We start from the raw sequence: 22,178 nt of genomic DNA, 5'->3' as shown, positions 1-22,178 counted from the left end.
TCAAGGGACACCATCATAGGACCTAATCACATCAGCCACACCATCAGGGGCTCATTCACCTGCACATCTACCAATGTGATATATGCCATCATGTGCCAGCAATGCCCCTCTGCCATGTACACTGGCCAAACCGGACAGTCTCTATGCACTTCAACCTCTCTGGTCACTCAATTATGGACCTAAAAGTCTCAATTCTTCAACAAAAAAATTTCAGAAACAGACTCCAAGGAGAAACTGCAGAACTGGAATTAATTTGCAGACTGCACACCATTAAATTAGGCCTGAATAAAGACTGGGAGTGGATGGGTCATTACACAAAGTAAAAACTATTTCCCCATGCTAATGTTGCCCCTACTGTTACTCACACCTTCTTGTCAACTGTTTGAAATGGGCCATCCTGATTATCACTACAAAAGTTTTTTTTTCTCCTGATGCTAACAACTCACCTTAATTGATTAGTCTCGTTAGAGTTGGTATGGCAACAACACCCATTTTTTCATGTTCTCTGTGTATATATATCTTCCTACTGTATTTTCCACTGCATGCATCTGATGAAGAGGGTTTTAGCCCATGAAAGCTTATGCCCAAATAAATTTGTTAGTCTCTAAGGTGCCACAAGTACTCCTCGTTCTTTTTGCTGATACAGACTAACACGGCCACCACTCTGAAATCTGGAAAACTTGTCTCTCTCACCAACAGAAGTTAGTCCAATAAAAGATATTACCTCACCCACCTTGTCTCACTAATATCCTGGGACCAACATGACTACAACTACACTACATAGTACCACATCAGTAATTTAAGGGCATAACACATTACAATGATGGTGTAATTAATCCAAACACAAGCATTACAGAGTCAGGACATTAACATTAAAGGTTAAAGTTAAAAGAAATTCAACATTTTACATTTGGAAATGTGCACTTAGGACACCCAAACAACCTTAACTCTATCCTGCTCTGACCTCATTCAACACCCATTCAATTGCAATAATGCATTTTAGTGTTTGTGGTCTACAATTGGATTAGCCAGATTTTTAAAGATATATTAGGTTGGTTTAAAAAAAAAATTCCTTCCCTCCTGGTGTCACTACAGGGCAGAGATAAGGATGTTTGGGTGTCTTTATCTGTGCATTCCCACACCTTAACATGCGTGGATTTCTTTTAAGTTGAGTCTTAACTCCGACTTTTCTGGCTCTGTAAGGCTTTGTTTTGGAATAGTTGCCACATCTCTGTAATGTTTTTACCCTTAGTTACTTATGTATACTTCTAACCTTAACCCCATTTTAATGAAGGGTTTGTCTGGAAATGTCTGTGTTTTTCAAATTACTAAAGATGTCATGTATGAACTCCAAACAAGGCACTCAAAGGGAATGCTGCCATGTGCAAGTACTAATATTCTGAAAAGCTGTAGTATCAACCTGAAATCAATTTTCTATTTTAGGGACTTTTAGGGACAAATTCACTGGGCAGATTCACACAGTGTATCAGTCAGTTAAACTGGATTTACAATGGCTTTGCATCATCTGAGCAGTGGAGAGTGAGGCAGGGAGAAAGAATGGGGTTGTACAGACAGAGAAGGGAGGGGGACATAGGCATGTGTGTAGGCCTGGGAGGAGTAGGGCTGTTAGGGAAGTGGGCAGTATTAAGTAGCCTGTGCTACATGATAGGGAGATAGGGGTGCCCAGTTCCTGAGTCCCAGTGTCTCTATACTTGAAAGGCTGCTTCTCTGCTCCGGTCCCAACTCCCCTAATAGTGCTACCTCAGTGTGCAATGCGGTCTAGGGAGCAGTGCTGTGGGAAGCCTAACAGTAAAGGATTTCTTTTTGTGCAATGAACAGTCAGAGCAAGCAGAACCTAGAATGGATCTCTCATTCCCCAAGAAGATAAAGATATGTCTGTTTGTGTGAGCCTACAGAAATCTTGCCACATTTGGTGATGAAAAAATTACTAAGTGGGACCTGTACATAACCGTATATCCCTCTTTCTAATGCCCGCTATTTTAAAACACCTCTCTATTCCCAACAACTATCTAAAATGTTTCTTTTGGCTCTCAGGGAGCCTTTCATTCATATTCCTAATTTGTCCATATTCAAGGTAGCAAAATGAATAAATGGTTCCAATTAACTGGATTTCAGTTAATTTAATAACACTGCATTTCCAAATCTTTGCTCTTAATAAAAGACAGTCATTTTCACACTTACTTGATTCTGCTGAAAAAGTGTCCAAGTGGACGTCTGTAAATTAAGGCAGAGAATAATTTACACTGAGCTCACATACCCCCCAGTCTGTAATTCTCTCAAGGGGCTTGGCTGGAGTGTACTTTATTATATACAGCACTTGACAAAGAATGCATAAGGCATTAGTTACATAAACATTTTAAAATGTGTAGAAGCTTTATCATTTTTCATTAAGGGATGAGGACTCTCTTATAAGGGGGCCGTCCTCAGTAAATATGCAGGGTGACATAGGGACAAAATAATATGAGATTTGATATAAGTTACTTAATAAGGAAAGTCAAGAATGCTGATTTAAACACAAAACCCAATGTAGACTTTTACACTGACATCTTCTTTGGGAGGGGATTGCTTCTAAGGAGGGCAAAACAGCACACCTAGGCTTTTACCTTATACTTTTTTCACACATTAAAATTTAACAAATAAACCTTCTGCTGTCACAAAAACCAAAGGCATGGTGCAATCTCATCTGTGTGCTTTGAAAAGGGAGCAAGAAGCATCATGAGAGAAAGGGTGACTCCAGAAGCTCCAGGTAGCAGTCCCTCACTGAGGTCAGGCAGGGAGTACAAGGTGACTCTCCTGGAGGCACAAGGCCTCTAAATTTGGGTCCATCTCTCTCCGTATTGTATTGCAGATGTCCTAGGCAGGTGGTAATTTTCTGCATTGCTTGGATGGCGCTAACTTTCTTGATCAGCACTTGATGCATCTTCCAGAGTTTCTTTACCATAGTTCAGAGGGCACCGCACAACATTCTGCATTATGAGGTATGTCTGTATAATGGACTTCAGTTGACAGAGCCTATTTAACTCAATGCAAGCTAATCCAAGGCAGTACATCCACACTCATAATGCATTTATATTTCAAACCAGAATAAGCTCTTCCAATAAGCACTTTAATACTCATATAATTGCATCTGCAGTAGCAGGGTTTAACTATGCCAGCATAATTAAAGCTGCAAAACTTGAGTGTAGAGACAAAGTCTGAGACTCTAACCCGGGTCTACACTAAGAACTTACATTGGCATGTTCACCCTGAGAAACATAGCTGTCCCGACCTAACTCCAGGTGTAGACCTCCTGGGAAGGTGGAGGTGGATTACCTACATCAGTGGCTCTCAGTCTTTCCAGACTAGTGCACCCCTTTCAGGAGTCTGATTTGTCTTGCGAACCCGCAAGTTTCACCTCACTTAAAAACTACTTGCTTACAAAACCAGACATAAAAATACAAAAGTGTGGAAGCACACTATTACTGAAAAATTGCTTCCTTTCTAATTTTTACCATATAATTATAAAATAAATCCACTGGAATACAAATATTGTACTTACATTTCAGTGTACAGTATATGGAGCAGTATAAACAAGTAATTGTCTGTATGAAATTTTACTTTGTACTGACTTTGCTAGTACTTTTTACGTGGCCTGTTGCAAAAGTAGGCAAATAGCTAAATGAGCTGATGTACCCCCTGGAAGATGTCTGCATACCCCCAGGGGTACACGTACCCCTTGTTGAGAACCACTGACCTACACTGATGGGAGAAGCCCTCCTGTCAGCGTAAGTAGTGTCTACACTAAAGTGCTACAGCAGCAAATCTGCAGCAGAGCAGCTGTGAAGCTGTAGCAATTTAAATGTAGCTATGCCCTAAGCTCTGACCAAAGACTCTCTGACTATGGCCATGCCAATCAGACAAAATTTTGCTGACCTAAGTTATGTTGGCATAGAGCCACGGCAGGTATTACATAGCTTTTGTACGTGTGCACACTTTACTCCTTGTGTCGTTGGTGTGCATTCTCACCAAGAGCAGTGCACCGGGGGTAAGTATCACACTCTGCTACTAGCCACCATCCCGAGCAGGCTGTTTTGGAAGGGATATAAACCCTCCTGCTTCAGGGTTTAAATCAACTCTACTAGGGTTTAGGATGAGCATTTCATGATGGCAGACTACACCATAGCTGCCTACTGTGGGATTTCTGGTACTGGCCATTCTCGAGTCTGGCAATTGCCACAGGCTTATCCCCCTCTATAGCTATAGGAGGGAACTGAGGTTTCCACAGAATCTCCATGAGTGCTATCTGCAGTTTAACCTGCCAAATAGACATACTTGATGTCACTCCATTGTCTAACTGACCTCATGGTTATAAAACTTTTTATGGCTACAAGTTCTCCCTTTTAAAAGGTAACAGAGAATGTAGCCCCCATTCTCAGTAGCAGCCCTGGGGACTTCAGATGTTTAAAAGTCAACGTATGTATTACTAATAACGTCATCATACATTTTAAAACTTTCCCCCTTGCTCTTTTATGTATGTCAGGTCCTGCCCTATCAACTGTGTGTTAATTCTTGGCAGGTATTTACTGACAGTGATTATGTCATCCCTTAGTTGCCTTTCCTGTAAATGATGCATAAATTCAGCTCTTAAACGAGGTACAATTTTCTATCGATTTTATCTTGAACTATCTTTATATGTCATGGAACCCTAAACTTCATGCATTGTCCCAGACATCCTTAGTGCTATATAGGAGGAATAATCCCTTCCCTAGTGTTACAACTTCCCTTTAAAGGCAATGGACTGTGATATGATAGGATCTTTCCATTTCTAACTGCGGCAACAATACATCTAAACAGAATACTTGTCCTTGTAAAGACATTATCATATTATAGATGACATAAATGAATGTATTTACTCCAACCACTCTCAGTATCCTCCTCTCTGCAGTTCTCTCTTACACTATCCTATAGGTGTTTATTGGAAACCAAGAATCTTGATACCTAAACTTTCTACCATTTTACATAAGGTGATATGTAACAGTCAGCATGGATTTGTCAAAAACAAATCTTGTCAAACCAACCTGATAGCTTTCTTTTACAGAGTAACAAGCCTTGTGGATAGGGGGGTAGCGGCAGACGTGGTATATCTTTACTTTAGTAAAGCTTTTGATACTGTCTCGCATCACCTTCTCATAAACAAACTAGGAAAATACAACCTAGATGGAGCTACTATAAGGTGGGTGCAAAACTGGTGGAAAAACCATTCCCACAGAGTAGTTATCAGTGATTCACAATCATGCTGGAAGGGCATAAGAAGTCAGGTCCCGCAGGGATCAGTTCTGGGTCCGGTTCTGTTCAATACTTTCATCAATGATTTAGATAATGGCATACTGAGTACACTTATAAAGTTTGCAGACGATACCATGCTGAGAGGAGTTGCAAGTGCTTTGGAGGATCGGATTTAAATTCAAAATGATCTGGAAAAACTGGAGAAATGGTCTGAAGTAAATAGGATGAAATTCAATACAGACGAATGCAAAGTACTGTACCCCATTTAGGAAGGAACAATCAGTTGCACACATACAAAATGGGAAATGACTGCCTAGGAAGGAGTACTGCAGAAAAGGATCTGGGGATCACAGCGGACCACAAGCTAAATATGAGTCAACTGTGTAACGCTGTTGCAAAAAAGGCAAACATCATTCTGGGATATATTACCAGGAGTGTTGTAAGCAAAACACGAAAAGTAATTCTTCTGCTCTACTCTGCTCTGATTAGACCTCAACTGGAGTATTGTGTCCAGCTCTGGGCGCCACATTTCAGGAAGGATGTGGAGAAATTTGAGAGAGTCCAAAGAGCAACAAAAATGAGTAAAGGTCTAGAAAACATGACCTATGAGGGAAGACTGAAAAAATTGGGTTTGTTTAGTCTGGAAAAGAGATGACTGAGAGGGGACACAATAACAGTTTTCAAGTATGAAAAGGTTGTTACAAGGAGGAGGAAGAAAAATTGTTTTTCTTAACCTCTGAAGACAGGAGAAGCAGCAATGGGCTGAAATTGCAACAAGGGAGGTTTAGGTTATACATTAGGAAAAACTTCCTAACTGTCCAGGTGGTTAAGCACTGGAATAAATTACCTAGGGAAATTGCAGAGTCTCCATCATTGGAGATTTTAAAAAGCAGGTTAGACAAACAGCTGTCAGGGATGGTCTAGATAATACTTAGTCCTGCCACAAGTGCAGGGGACTGGACTAGATGGCCTCTCAAGGTCCCTTCCAGTTCTAAGATTCTATGATTCTATGTGTGTCAGATCTTTCTTGCATTTATCCCAATTAAACTTCATTCTATGTGTTCTATTTTAGTACCTTTCCAAGAGCCTATAGAACTTTAATTATTTTCCATAGTACTAGCTTTGCCCATTAGCTTTGGATTTTCTGTGAATTTGATTAGTATTAGACGGTAACCTGAGACACTGTATCCATGACTCAGAATGTGAACAGAATGGCTTACTGCTGCCTCCCAGGTGCCAAGACAAAGGATTTGACAAGAAAAGCAAAGGATATCCTGAGGAACACTAGGGATTTCCACTTACTATGGGTCACATGGAAACCAACAATACAAACAGAGGGTTACAGGATACAGCAGATAAAGATGCTAGGGATTTATTAAGACAACTGAAGACAACGCAGGTGGTCTTCTTAAGGGTCCTTCTGGTGCCAAGTGCAAGCAAAAAGAGAAGGCTGATACTAGAGACCAACCAATGCATAAGTCAACTGTGAGGGAGGATTTCAGATTTGGAGATCATTAGGTTTCCTGCTTGGGATAAGAGTCTTGAACATATGGGGTATCTATTCCAGGGTTCAAAACCAGGAGGCTTGTTACATGGGTTAAGTAGAAAGGTCATAGACTGAAGCTTTCACTCAAAATTCTAGCATGCACTTCTAATCTGAGTAAGTCAGAGTCTGAAACAAAATAAAACCAAGAGGAATATTAACAACAACCCTCTCTGTCTCTGGCAGTGTGTCCATCTGGCACTACCCTCCTCAGCCAGGTTCTGTTCTCAGCCTTCTATTACTGTTTGTTATTTTCTACCGTCAACCTTAACTCCCACATCCCCCAAATGAAAGGCAAGAAAACTGTTGTGAGGATCAGTTCCAATGTCTATAAATATCTGTCTAGAACTTTACATTTTCTTAGTACATATTTATTATTAGTCCTGACAAAAATCTTCATTGGCTACAAGATAAGATTGTTTGAACCATGAAGACATCACTGAAAACCAAAAGATATTAAATGAAAAATTAACAGTTGTATTACAAGCACATAACCAACTTAACATTCTTCTACACTATGTACATAAAGAAATGGATAGCAAATATTCTGTAAAACATACAAATTAATTAACAAGAGACAGCTTTAACTCCAATTTACAGTTTGTACTTTGGGGCTTGAAGTCAATGAAAAAACCTCTCTTGACATCGGAGAACCAGTCCCCTGCTGATGTACTGTTTAATCCATGAGTAACAGTATGAAAATTTTTTAAAAACAATGTAAGAACACTATGTATTTGACATATACATAGTGTTCTATGACTTGGGATTTTGTGTAATCTGACTGATACAGTGACAGGGTGAGAAGCATAAAATATATACTGTAATAGTAATGATCATTAAAATATTTTCTTTGCAATTTATTAGAAAATATATTTGTAGCATTTGCATCAGTAGATAATTTGTCAGTGGCAAGGCTGTCTCATTAATACAATTTTTTATTAATTTTTGTGTCTTGTTGAATAAATTGCTGTTTGTTTCTTTATATACAGAGAGTAAATAAACCAGTACAGCATGTCTTATGTTTATCATTCATAACTTGATTTTTCATTGCTCATATTTTAATTTTTTTCCAAACAAATAGAGGAAATGAAAAAATTCAGTTATTTCTTTATTGGTCAACCAATCTTATCTTCTAACCTACCAAGTTTTTCACTTGGATTACATTTCCAAAAATTAAATCCTGACCCTACTGAAGTCAGTTGGAGATTTGCCATTCATGTTGACAGAAACTGGATTTTACCTCACATGTTTTACAGGCTTTTTAAAAATCAAATGAAAAAATCACAAAATTGGTGTAAGTATGCAGATCAGACAGAGATAATTTTTGTGAACCAGCAGATTTCCACCTTAGATTGATGCCATTTTCATATGTAAGTCCTCTTCTCTGTCACTTCCTTTGCAAAAAGGAAGAGGAAAGTCTTGTCTCTTAAGGTATTTCAATAAATGAATTGCAAGCCACACTAAATAAGGCATGCACCTTCCTCTGCACATTATACAGTCGCTCCTAAACATGTCAGATTGATGTCGTCAACTTTAATTCCACTTTATATTTTTTGTAGAAACCTAAAGAGCCGGCATACCTATTCAGCTGGCATAAGTAAAATCTGTGAATAAGACTGTATGTGGACGTAAGTTAGTTGTGAGTGTTCCGATATTTTGGAGACATCACTGTTACACTAAGACACTAAGGGCTTGGCTACACTTACAAATTTGCAGCGCTGCAGCAGGGTGTGAAAACACACCCTCTCCAGCACTGCAAATTGCGGCGCTGCAAAGCGCCAGTGTGGTCAAAGCCCCAGCGCTGGGAGCGCGGCTCCCAGCGCTGTACGTTATTCCCCACACGGAGGTGGAGTACGGACAGCGCTGGGAGAGCTTTCTCCCAGCGCTGGCGCTTTGACTACACTTAGCGCTTCAAAGCGCTGCTGCGGCAGCGCTTTGAAGTGTAAGTGTAGCCAAAGCCTGAGCTATACCTATTCAGTGTGTGTAAATGTAGGCTACATGTTAATTTGATTTTGCATATTATTTTTGTGGGAAGATTTTTTTTTTTTTGCCTTTTTCTTCAAAGAAAGAGTTCTGCACATCAAAAATATAGTCTACAGGAACAGCTTTGTTTCTGGATCAACTATGCTGTTCTTCACAACATAGGGACTGAGCTGGATCAGAGCTGCAAGCTTTGCTGAAGACCATTTTCAGATAATTCTCATCATCTTTCTATCCTCCTAATCTCCATTTTCTGATTCCTTGCCTCTGCAAAAACAACCATGTTTATAATGTGCTGGGAAACTGGTCTGGTTAGTATATCATCTTCAATTAACTCTGAGTCAGAGGAATGCTGAACCTGTTTCATGGACCTGGGTACCTGAAACCTTCTGTCATAATAACTCTTGTTGGGAAACTCCTCGACCCATTTGCCTGAATCATGGGGTCATATTAGTTTCTGTGGTGAAAAGTGTCACTTTTGAAACTGTATAAAACACAGAATTTGCCATTGCTAGTGTAGTAATCAGTACATGGAGGAGGCAAAAGATCAGAGCCGCAAAATACCAAAATATTACAGATTTGTTGCTAAAGGGATCCAAAAGGAGTGAGACACCTCATTCAAAACTGTAAAGTGGTATTATTTTGTATGCATGAACCTGATTTGCAACAAGCCAATATGGAAAATTCAAATACTTTGACAATTTTAATGCACATGTTTTGTTCATGGCCACTTTTCAGACATTCCTTAAAGACCATCTTTTTCTTTATGTTTATTTTTGACTGGACTGTTTATGCCTTGTATGATCCAGGATTACATTCACTTCTTACCTTCCCTTTCTGCCTAAGTATCATTTCCTTTTATTATATCTTCCTTTTAACATAAAAGAGAGGGTTTCTGATAAGCATTATGTTAAGAATGTTAAAGTTAATAACTCCATTTGTTTAAATTTACAACTTTCAATTTTCTGGGTGCCACCTTCACTTCTACTTAGATATGTCAATGACAGCAAAAGGGAAGCACTAGGTACATGTATGGTCTTGTAATAATTATCAGGAAAAAACAGTTTAAAGTGATACAGTTATGGCAGAATTTTTATTTTAACTATGAAGTCACTACCACTCCACCCTAATTATTTGCCTCTCTTCCCTTCCATGACGCAGGCCTCCAAAGGTTGCAATTGTAGGGCTTGGCTACACTTGCGGGTTACAGCGCATTAAAGGAGCCCCGAGCGCACTAGCTCACTACCCGTCCACACTGGCAAGGCACGTAGACCGCTCTGACTCCACAGCTAGAGCACTCCTGGTACTCCACCTCAGCAAGTAGAATAATGTTTGATGTGCCCCCATTGGAGCGCCCCAGCATCAGTGTGAATGAGATGTTGCATTACTGCGCTCTGATCAGCCTCCTGAAACATCCCATAATCCCCTTAAGTCAAGTGGCCACTCTTTACATTGTTTTGGATATGCCCTTTGAAAGCTTTGGCATGCTTATCTGCTCCGAGACAAAGCAACCATTACAGTGGAATGCTGTGTGAGAGAGAGAGGGGCGGGGGGGGGAGGGGGGGGGAAGGTCTGCTGCTGTCTGAACTTAAAAGACAGCATGCTGACATGCTCTCAGCCCCAAAAACCCACTCTCTCTCCCCCCAAGCCCCAAAAACCCACTCTCTCTCCCCCCACATACACACAACACACTCCCTCTCAAACTCCACCCCACCCCCCATTTGAAAAGCACATTGCAATCACTTTCATGCTGGGATAGCTACCACAATGCACTGCTCTCTGTGGCTGTGGCAAGAGCTGCTAATGTGGCCACGCCAGTGCGCTTGCAGCTGTCAGTGTGGACAGACTACAGCGCTTTCCCTACTGCGCTCTATGAAGGCTGGTTTAACTCAAAGTGCTCTACATCTGCAAGTGTAGCCATGCCCATAGTCCTTCATTCTGAACTTGCCTCCTCCCATATCTCCTTTGTCTGTAAGCCTGTCTGTCACCACCTTTATTCTCTGGTGCCACTGATTTAGCTCCACTGGTTGGTAGTAGCTGCTGATGGGGTGAAAAGTATGTGCTAATACCAGCACCCACACACATATAAGATTTAATTAGGTATGAGAGAGTTTAAGACCAGACAATACTTACCACAAAAATACCTGGCTTTTGGTTTAACACAGGAAACAGCATAAACCTCTTAACTTAAATGAGAGTGTGATTTACATGCCAGGACCAACATTATGAAAAGTGACCAGTGATTCTGGGTGCCCAAAACCTTAAAATAAGGGGATATTTTGAAGACAGTGCTAAGCACTCACCCGCTGAAAATAAGGCCCCTTTTGGGGTACCCAAAAAGCAAAGCCACCAAAGTCAGTAGTCACTGTGACACTGGCAAACCAGGTGCCATATCAGGTCAGAACCCAGGCCACTTTACTTGTGTGTTAGTATAGATCAAAGTGTTAAATGTATAAGTGTGTATTCAGATATTTAAACTTCATGAAAACTAGTGGAATGATACTTGTATTGTTTTCACTTACCTGTTCCTTTTATAATAGCAAACATTTACATTGTGTGTATCCATGTAACTAAATAACCCATCACAGAAATTTTGTGAAATGCTAATGAAGGACTTAAGAACTTTAACAGAAAATGCTAATTTCAAAGCAAGTGGCAACTATGTGTGAGGGAGGTCCAAAAGCTAAGTGCATTCCCCACTCATCATCATCAAAGGAAAAGCCCACATGTGTAGAGAGACACTGTCAGTTTGCTTCTGTGTGAAGAGACTATAAATATGGATTCAGAAATAGATTCTTCATCTCTGGACTATATGAATTCTAGCAGGACAAAATAACTCTTGAACTAGAAGACGAAGATCCCCAGAGTTATTCTGGGTAGCCCTGAGAGACTTTTGGGAAACTGGAAGATTACTGCATCTCTGCTAGTATTTGTAATTATAGACTCTGACTCAGCTGTACATATATTTTACCTGCTTTATCTTCTCAATAACGCTCACTCTTTTTTCTCAGCTAATAAATCTTTAGTTTACCATAGAACTAGCTGCCAGCATTATCTTTGGTGTAAGATCTGGAGTACCAAAAGATCTGGGGTAAGTGACCGGGCGCTTGGGACTGATGTATGATTTTTGGTTTAAATAATCATTTATCACAAAGTTCAGTTTGTTTGGGTGGCAAGACAGAAGAGTCTGATGGGACTGTCTGTGACTTCATGGTAAGACCGGTCTAGTGTTTCAGGAGTTCACATTTGTTACTGGCTTGGTAAAATCAAATCATAGCACATGCCAACAGTTTGGGGTATCTGCCCTCGTTTTCTGACCGTCTGCTCTGAGATAACCACTCACAGTTATAAGCCATTCCAGACTGTGGGACAGTCACTACTGAAAATCTTGGCCCACTTCTTCTAAATCCACATTCAGAATGGCCGGCTGGGCCTGGCTGGTAGCATCATTGTTGTACATCATCTCAAACTGACATACAGCTCATCATCTAAATAGGAGAAAAAAATCTCCAGCCAGTGGGGCATGACAGGCAATAGGGCCAGTGTAGGTGGACTGATGTATACGGCTATTTTTTGCCTTTGCACCCATTTCACATAAGGGAGAGAAGAACATCTCTTTTTTAAGTATCAAAGGGGTAGCCGTGTTAGTCTGGTTCTGTAGAAGCAGCAAAGAATCCTGTGGCACCTTATAGACTAACAGACGTTTTGCAGCATGAGCTTTCGTGGGTGAATACCCACTTCTTCTTGCATCCGACGAAGTGGATATTCACCCATGAAAGCTCATGCTGCAAAACGTCTGTTAGTCTATAAGGTGCCACAGGATTCTTTGCTGCCATCTCTTTTTTAGTATTACTGGCTATTCCAGCTAATATCTGTAACACCAATTCCCCCTTTAAACCTGTGAAAACTCCACCCCCATTTTTCTTATATTAAATTAATACTACATTTTAAAAAGAGTTTTTATTCATTCTGCTAGTGTTTGTACCATGTTGCTCAGCAGCTTGCATTGCATTGCAATGGGGGAACTGCTGTGAACACAACTGTTATAAAATCCATAAAAGAGAGTGCAGATCTTTCCATCTATGCGAGGTTTTTCTGGGTCTGTCCAACTTGTTGAATGAACAGCTCTTTCGCAATCCAATCATTTTGCCCATAGTGAGAGGCACACAGTGTTTGTTGTAATTTGCTGCCTTCTGAGAATGGAGTCCTGGCTTGGAGTTTATATGTGTGAAGATAGTAGAAGACACAGCCAGCATCCATAAAGTCTGCTCAGCACAAAATACTGGTCTACAAAGGAGAAAAAAATTGAATTTGAAGCATCTTCTACAAAGGAAATAAAATCATGAGGGAGTGGCTGAAAGCAGGGTGGGTACATCAGCAGCAGCTACAGCTGAAGTGGATGTGCTGGCAGTAGTGGCTCCTAATGGCAAACAAGGCAGGTATATTAGCAGTAGCAAGCCTTTAATCTGCACCATACTATACATTACAGTCAAGTTTCCTTCACAGATTACTGATTTCACAGATTTTTCAAGTCATGATTTGACCGTCAGTGTACCATGGGCCATAGAATTTCACCCACTTACCCCTATGTTGAACCCAGTAACTTGTGTTTGCCTAAAGTAGATCTTTTCAAAGGCATCCTGTCTAGATTTGAGGACATCAAGAGATAGAGAATCCATCACTTCCCTTGAGTTGTTCCAATGGCTAATCATCCTTACCATTAAAATGTGTGATTTATTTCTAATTCGAATTTGTCTGGCTTTAACTTCCAGCTACTGGTTCTTGTTATGCCTGTTTCTGATAGATTAAAGAAGCCTTTAATATCCAGTATTTTCTCTCTGTGAAGATACTTCTGCACAGTGATCAAGTTACTGCTTGATAATTTTGATAAGATAAACAGATTGAGTTCTTTAAATTCATCACTGTAAGGCATTTTCTCCACCCCTCAATTATTTTGTGGCCCTTTTCTGTATTCTCTCCAATTTTTCAACATCCTCTTAAAAATGTGGTCACCAGAAATACACACAGTATTCCAGTATCTCCCTCTGAAGGGCATGCTTGTGTTCACTTTAAACAAAATGTGATTTACAGGGTACTTATGCATAGGGAAGCATGCTGTGGCTCACCGCCCTAGGAACATTCTAGAGAAGGCCAAGGGGAGGAGGGTGAGCGCAACATGTGGCATGGAGAAGTATAAGCATGTGATGAACAAATCCGTATATAGAAAGGTTAAATATGATTGGTTAGAGGTTTGTGTTATGTAACTTGTTATGTAACTGCCATGTGCTATAAAACAACAATGGGAGGGGCTCCTTGCTGGACGGACTCTAGCTGATTTTTGTACCAGGGGCTCTCCCTTTGTGCACAGTGAATAAAGTCTTGTTGCATTGAACTGAATCGAATCAAACTGAATCAAATCGAAGACCCTTGATTCTGCCCAGCATCTGACTAACTGGGAACCACAAAATCCCAACACCTCCCAGTGCAGGATACAGAGGTAAAATCACTTCCCTACTCTTAATTACTCTTCCCCTGTTTATACATTCAAGCACTTTTTGCCACAGCATAACACAAGCAGCTCACACAGAGTTACTTGTCTTCTGTGACCTTGCAATCCTTTCCAGGGTCCTGCTTTCCACGGAATAGTGCCCCATTCTGTAGGAATGGCCTATATTATTTGTTCCTAGATGTATAAGCATTCATTTAGCTCTGTCAAAACACAGCTTACAACATTCTATTGCCTGTGTTATGCATGAGGTCAGACTGGATGATCACAGTGATCTCTTCTGGCCTTGGAATTTATGAATGATCCCGATTGCACGGTATGACGGCCTTGTCTTCACTGTTATTTACCATTCTGCTAATCTGTGTCTCATCTGCAAATTTTATGAGCAGTGATTTTATACCGGCTTCCAGATCATTGATAAAAATATTGGATAGCCCCAGGTTTAGATTAGCGATTCTCAAATACAGCCACTGTGGCCATATGCAACCACCGTGGCCATATGCAACTACCAGGGGATTTTTCTGCAGCCATGACAGGCTCCTGGGCGGAAATGGGGTCCCGCCAACAGCGTGGCATTGCAGCAGGCCCCTGGCTGCCTTGGTGTTTGCTGGCACCGCCAGCAGGGGATCAAGCACCCTGCACCACGCAGCCTCTTGGGTGCTCCAAGAAGCACGTCTGCAGACACATGGGGACAGTGTGTGTGCTCAGCAGGCTGCAGGCTTAGTGTCCCCTCTCTCCAGTGCTGTACACTTCTAGAACTCATCTTTACCCTGATCCTTCCTCTGCTGACATCTGGATTCAGACCAGAATTACGCCAACTCCCCCCTACATCCATCCAAAAGTTCTACTTTTTACAGTTCAGGTGCAGGAGAGGAGTGGCTGGCACACACTCTAAAACCGAGGCTTCCCAAACTGTAGGGCATGCCAGCCCTCATGGGGGGCAGGATGTGAGCGCCACCCAGATCCACTCCTGGCCCTGGCTGCTGGCCCTGCACCCAGGGCTCCGCTTCCGTCCCTGTGCCCCAGCTGTCGGCCTCAGCCCCTGGCTGAGGCTCCAATCCTGGCCGCCAGCCCCGCGGCGAGACCTCAGCTGAGGCTCCGCTCCCAGCCCCACAGCTGCCCTCAGCTGTGGCCTCAGCTTCCTTACCCCGTCTGCGTCCCCACTCACGAGGTAAAAAGTTTGGGGACCACTGCTCTAAAAGATGAGAACAGTGTCATGTCTTAGTCATTCTAGCCACCAACTCTGACTCCAATTTCTCTCTGAAACTTGTCCTCTAGGTTTTTAAGAGCTGCCTGTCACAGCTTCTTGGCCTCAGTTGTTTCCCAGCAACTATCCAGGTTTGGTTGCTTTATTTTTGGTTGCTTGGTTGTCTGTTTGGGGGAAGAAGGGGCTTTCCACCTCCAAGACTTCCCTCAGCTCTGCTCCAACTCCATGTGGAGACATCACTCAGAAGTAGCTCAAGGAAAGACTGTCATCACCAAAATCATATTCTTGCTGCGTAAGGGTTTTCTTGGAGGTCTACCACCCAAGAATATATCCGGATTCATCCTGTTACAGCTCTCTAACACAGTGGTCTCCAAAGTGGGGTGCGCGCAAGACGATCCATTGGGGGGCGTGGCAGGAGGAGTGCCGCCGGAGGGGGGAAAAAAGGGGTGGCCAGAGGAGGGAGGGAACGAGCGAGCGGGGAAGCTGCACCCCCTCCCAGGCAGGGGCACCCGGAATGCAGGGGCTTTAGGAGCTGCAGGACCCTGGGCTAAGGGGTCCCCGGGGCCCTGGCTTGCAGCTCAAAAGCCACTTTCGGAATGCGGCCCTGAGTCCTCCAGCCCATGGAGTAGCAGGGGCAGCTGCACAGCCAGCAGCCAGAAAGAAGTGGTGCTTTCCCCGTCAAAGCTGGCTGGAGAGAAGTGGCCGCTTCTCTCCGGCCGCTGGCCATACGGCTGCCCCTGCTCCTCCTGAGTCCTCCAGCCTGTGCTCGCAGGGCCACACCAGGGGGGTGAGGTGGGGGAGACTCCCAGTATTGTGGCCATGGGGTCAGTGCTGCACTGCGCAGAGCCACATGCACACACCCTGCACCAAACAGGAGATGCCCCAGGTAAGTGCTCAGCACCTCCTGCCTGCCCCAGCCCTGAGCCTCTGCGCCCTCCCGCATCCTAACTCCCTCCCAGACCCCGCACCCCACCCTGAGCGCCTCCCGCACCCTAACTCCCTCCCAGACCCCGCACCCCACCCTGAGCGCCTCCCGCACCCTAACTCCCTCCCAGACCCCGCACCCCACCCTGAGCGCCTCCCGCACCCTAACTCCCTCCCAGACCCCGCACCCCACCCTGAGCGCCTCCCGCACCCTAACTCCCTCCCAGACCCCGCACCCCACCCTGAGCGCCTCCCGCACCCTAACTCCCTCCCAGACCCCGCACCCCCCCCAGAGCGCCTCCCGCACCCTAACTACCTCCCACCCCACATCCCCACCCTGAGCGCCTCCCGCACCCTAACTCCCTCCCCCACCCCGCACCCCCCCCTGAGCGCCTCCGCACCCTAACTCCCTCCCTGACCCCGCACCCCACCCTGAGCGCCTCCCGCAACCTAACTCCCTCCCTGACCCCGCACCCCACCCTGAGCGCCCTACCGCACCCTAACTCCCTCCTGACCCCGCACCCCACCCTGAGCGCCTCCCGCACCCTAACTCCCTCCCAGACCCCGCACCCCACCCTGAGCGCCTCCCGCACCCTAACTCCCTCCCAGACCCCGCACCCCATCCTGAGCGCCCTCCCGCACCCTAACTCCCTCCCAGACCCCGCACCCCACCCTGAGCGCCTCCCGCACCCTAACTCCCTCCCAGACCCCGCACCCCACCCTGAGCGCCTCCCGCACCCTAACTCCCGCCCAGGTCCCGCACCCCACCCTGAGGGCCTCGCATCCTAACTCCCTCCCAGCCCCCGCACCCCAACCTGAGCGCCCTCCCGCATCCTAACTCCCTCCCAGACCCCGCACCCCAACCTGAGCGCCCTCCCGCACCCTAACTCCCTCCCAGAACCCGCACCCCACCCTGAGCGCCTCCCGCACCCTAACTCCCTCCCAGACCCCGCACCCCACCCTGAGCGCCTCCCGCACCCTAACTCCCTCCCTGACCCCGCACTCCCACCCTGAGCGCCTCCCGCACCCTAACTCCCTCCTTGACCCCGCACCCCACCCTGAGCGCCCTCCCGCACCCTAACTCCCTCCCAGAGCCCGCACCCCACCTGAGTGCCTCCCGCACCCTAACTCCCTCCCAGACCCTGCACCCCACCCTGAGCGCCTCCCGCATCCTAACTCCCTCCCAGCCCCCGCACCCCAACCTGAGCGCCCTCCCGCATCCTAACTCCCTCCCAGACCCTGCACCCCGCCCTGAGCGCCCTCCCGCACCGTAACTCCCTCCCAGACCCCGCACCCCACTCTGAGCGCCCTCCCGCACCTAACTCCCTCCCAGACCCCGCACCCCACCCTGAGCGCCTCCCGCACCCTTACTCCCTCCCAGACCCCGCACCCCACCCTGAGCGCCTCCCGCACCCTAACTCCCTCCCAGACCCCGTGACCCCACCCTGAGCGCCTCCCGCACCCTAACTCCCTCCCAGACCCCGCAAGCCACCCAGAGCGCCACCCGCACCCAAACTCCCTCCCAGACCCCGCACCCCACCCTCAGCGCCCCCCGCACCCCCACCCCCTCCCAGCCCCCGCACCCCACCCTGACCGCCCCCCGCACCCCAACTCCCTCCCCGACCCCGCACCCCCCCCTGAGCGCCTCCCGCACCCTAACACCCTCCCAGACCCCGCACCCCACCCTGAGCGCCTCCCGCACCCTAACTCCCTCCCAAACCCCGCGCCCCACCCTGAGCGCCTCCCCCACCCTAACTCCCTCCCAGACCCCGCACCCCACCCTGAGCGCCTCCCGCACCGTAACTCCCTCCCAGATCCCGCACCCCACCCTGAGCGCCTCCCGCATCCTAACTCCCTCCCAGACCCCGCACCCCACCCTGAGCGCCTCCCGCACCCTAACTCCCTCCCAGAGCCCGCACCCCACCCTGAGCGCCTCCCGCACCCTAACTCCCTCCCAGAGCCAGCACCCCACCCTGAGCGCCTCCCGCACCCTAACTCCCTCCCAGACCCCCCACCCCACCCTAGCGCCTCCTGCACCCTAACTCCCTCACCGACCCTGTACCCCACCCTGTGCTCCCTCCCACACCCCAACTCCCTCACAGACCCCGCACTCCACCCTGAGCGCCCTCCCGCACCCCAACCCCCTCCCAGACCCCGCACCCCACCCTGATCGCCTCCCGCACCCTAACTCCCTCCCAGACCCCGCACCCCACCCTGAGCGCCTCCCGCACCCTAACTCCCTCCCAGACCCCGCACCCCACCCTGAGCGCCTCCCGCACCCTAACTCCCTCCCAGCCCCCTCCCCCCACCCTGAGCGCCTCCCGCACCCTAACTCCCTCCCAGACCCCGCACCCCACCCTGAGCGCCTCCCGCACCGTAACTCCCTCCCAGATCCCGCACCCCACCCTGAGCGCCTCCCGCACCGTAACTCCCTCCCAGAGCCCGCACCCCACCCTGAGCGCCTCCCGCACCCTAACTCCCTCCCAGACCCCGCACCCCACCCTGAGCGCCTCCCGCACCCTAACTCCCTCCCAGACCCCGCACCCCACCCTAAGCGCCTCCCGCACCCTAACTCCCTCCCAGACCCCGCACCCCACCCTGAGTGCCTCCCACACCCTAACTCCCTCCTAGACCCCGCATCCCACCCTGAGCGCCCACCCGCACCCAAACTCCCTCCCCGACCCCCCAACCCACCCTGAGCGCCTCCCGCACCCTAACTCCCTCCCAAACCCCGCACCCCACCCTGAGCACCTCCCGCCCCCTAACTCCCTCCTAGACCCCGCATCCCACCCTGAGCGCCCTCCCGCACCCTAACTCCCTCCCAGACCCCACATCCCACCCTGAGCGCCCTCCCGTACCCTAACTCCCACCCAGCCCCCCCACCCCAACCTGAGCGCCTCTGCACCCTAACTCCCTCCCAGACCCCGCACCCCACCCTGAGCGCCACCCGCACCCTAACACCCTTCCAGACCCCACAACCCCACCCTGAGCCCCTCCCGCACCCTAACGCCCTCCCCGACCCCGCACCCCATCCTGAGCGCCCGCTCGCACCCTAACGCCCCCCCCGCCCCCGCACCCCACCCTGAGCGCCTCCCGCACCCTAACTCCCTCCCAGACCCCGCACCCCACCCTGAGCGCCTCCCGCACCCTAACTCCCTCCCAGACCCCACACCCCACCCAGAGCGCCTCCCGCACCCTACCTCCCTCCCAGACCCCACACCCCACCCTGAGCGCCCTCCCGCACCCTAACTCCCTCCCAGACCCCGCACCCCGCCCTGAGCCCCCTCCTGCACCCTAACCCTAATCCAGACCTTCGAATCGCTGTAACACAAACTGTTAAACCAAGATTTTCAGAAATAATGAAGCATATGCAATCATACTGCTCTAACAATATTAATAATAAATTAATTATTATTAAAAAAGGTTTAATACAATATTAATAAATATTATTTAAAAAGGTTTTTTGTACCGTTAATAAATAAAATACTACAAAAATTATTCTTAAAATATTGTTTATTTCATCTTTATCTCATCCTTTTTTAACTTCTATTCTTGTGTGTTTTATAATGTACATAATATATTAGTATAGTAGTACATGTATATAATTTATACATAAATATGCATATATTGGGAGTGTGTGCTCAAAAATTTTTTACTGATAGGAGTGCGCGATCAAAAAAGTTTGGAGACCACTGCTCTAATGAACAGCCCTAAGCAATATTGCTGCTGGCTTTACTTATAGCCTATCTTGCTGGTGTGTTTCTAGTGGGGTCCTGCAGGGATAGTTCTTCACCCTATGCTATAACATTTTTATCAATGACCTGGAAGAAAACAAAATCATCACTGACAAAATTTGCTGATGACAGAAAAATTGGGGGAATGGTGAATAATGGAGATGACTCTTTATCAATGAGCCATCTAGATCATTTGGTAATCTGGGCACAAGCAAACAATGTACATTTTAATATGACCAAATGTAAATGTATACAACTAGGAAGAAAGATTGTAGGCTACACTTACAGGATGTAGAATTCTATCCCAGGAATCAGTGACTCTGAAAATGATTTGGAGGTCGTAGTGGATAATCAGCTGAACATGATCTCACAGTGTAATGATGTGGACAAAAGAGCTAGTTCAACCCTTGGATACATAAACAGGGAAAACTGGAGTAGGGAGGTTATTTTGCCTCTATATTTAGCACCAGTGTGACCACAGCTGGAATACTGTGTCCAGCTGTGGTATACACTATTCAAGGACGATGGGGATAAACTGGAGGGAGTCACAGAATAGCCACGAGAATGATTAAAGGATTAGAAAACCTGCCTTACAGTGACAGTCTCAAGAAGCTCAATCAGTTTAGCTTAACAAAGAGAAGATTTAAGTTGTAACTTGAGTACAGTCTACATGTATCTACATGAGAAACAAATAATTAATAATGGGCTCTTCACTCTAGGAGATAAAGGTCTAACACGATCCAATAGCTGGAATTCGAAGCTGGAATTCAGACTGGAAATAAGGCATAACATTTTAACAGTGAAGGTACTTAACCACTGGAACAATTTACCAAGGATTGTGGTAGATTCATAGATTCCATGGCCAGAAGGTACCACTGTGATCATCTAGTCTGACCTCCTGTTTAACACAGGCCATAGAAATTCCCCCAAGTAATTGCTAGAGGTTTATTTCAGAAAATAGCCAATCTTGATTTTAAAATTATCAGCAATGGAGAATCCACCATGACCCTTAGTAAATTGTTATAACGGTTAATTACTCTCATAATTAAAAATATATGCCTTATTTCCAATCTGAATTTGTCTAGCTTCAACTGTCAGCTATTGGATCATGTTATACCTCTCTCTGCTAGAGTAAAGGGCCATTATTAAATATTTAACATAAGAACATAAAAACAGCCATCCTGGATTAGACCAATAGTCCATCTAGCCAAGTACCCTGTTTCTGTCAGTGGCTAGTGCGAGATGCTTCTAGAGGTTGAAGGTCTAGAGACACCCAGAGCATGGGGTTCCATCCCTGAGCATCTTGGCTATTAGTCATTGATGGACCTATCCTCCATGAATTTGACTAATTCTTTTTTTAACCCAGTTATACTTTTGGCCTACACAACATCCTTGGCAACAAGTTCCACACATCAACTGCATTATGTCAAGAAGTACTTCCTTATGTTTGTTTTAAACCTGCTGCCTATTAATTTCATCAGGTGAACCCTACACCTCTTGTGTTATATGACAAGGTAAATTGTTTCCAGTGACATGGATTCAAGAACACCACAGAACAGTGGACACTTCAGACATGTCAGAAAAGAGCTGAAAGAGAAGAAAGCCCAGGTGATCTTTTCAGAGAATCCTTCTTGTCCCATGATCCAGGGAGGACAGGTGGCAGAAGATACTGGAGTCAACTGCTGACTAGGTAAATTGTGTAATGGGGTTCAGATTTGTGGAACATTAGGGTACCTTCTAAGGGGAAAGGGAGCTGTATGGTTTGGACATTCTCCATCTCAGTAGTAGAAGATCCAACGTTCTGGATGACCAAAGCCAAACAAGTCAGAAGGGCCTTAAACTAGCTACAAAAGGGGAGTGTGTTAAGGGTGCAAACTAGGCCTGTCAATTAATCACAGTTAATTCACGTGATTAACTAAAAAAAATTAATCACAATTAATTGTTAAACAATAGAATGCCAACTGAAATTTATTACATTTTTTGGATGTTTTCTACATT

At 46.1% G+C, this 22,178-nt stretch overlaps 1 protein-coding gene across 11 annotated transcripts in view; it reads right to left on the bottom strand.

Moving 5' to 3' along the window:
- Window positions 1-22,178, bottom strand: part of MAP2K4 (mitogen-activated protein kinase kinase 4) — a 181,933-nt gene that overhangs the window by 102,403 nt on the left and 57,352 nt on the right. For 5 of the 11 annotated variants that reach the window (XM_039500952.1, XM_039500941.1, XM_039500944.1 and 2 more), the window contains one exon: window positions 2,203-2,235. The exons of 5 other annotated variants lie outside the window; for them this stretch is intronic. In XM_039500952.1, coding sequence (XP_039356886.1) covers window positions 2,203-2,235 — 33 coding nt within the window. Of the gene's footprint in view, window positions 1-2,202; window positions 2,236-22,178 lie in introns of those variants that run through there. One more of the 11 variants, XM_039500950.1, reaches the window with a different exon arrangement.

Source organism: Mauremys reevesii, linkage group 15 (genome assembly GCF_016161935.1).
Source record: "Mauremys reevesii isolate NIE-2019 linkage group 15, ASM1616193v1, whole genome shotgun sequence".
In the NCBI taxonomy this organism is placed as follows: domain Eukaryota; kingdom Metazoa; phylum Chordata; order Testudines; family Geoemydidae; genus Mauremys; species Mauremys reevesii.
The sequence above is the reverse complement of the archived record's forward strand: the minus strand, read 5'-3'. Positions and strand labels throughout refer to the sequence as shown.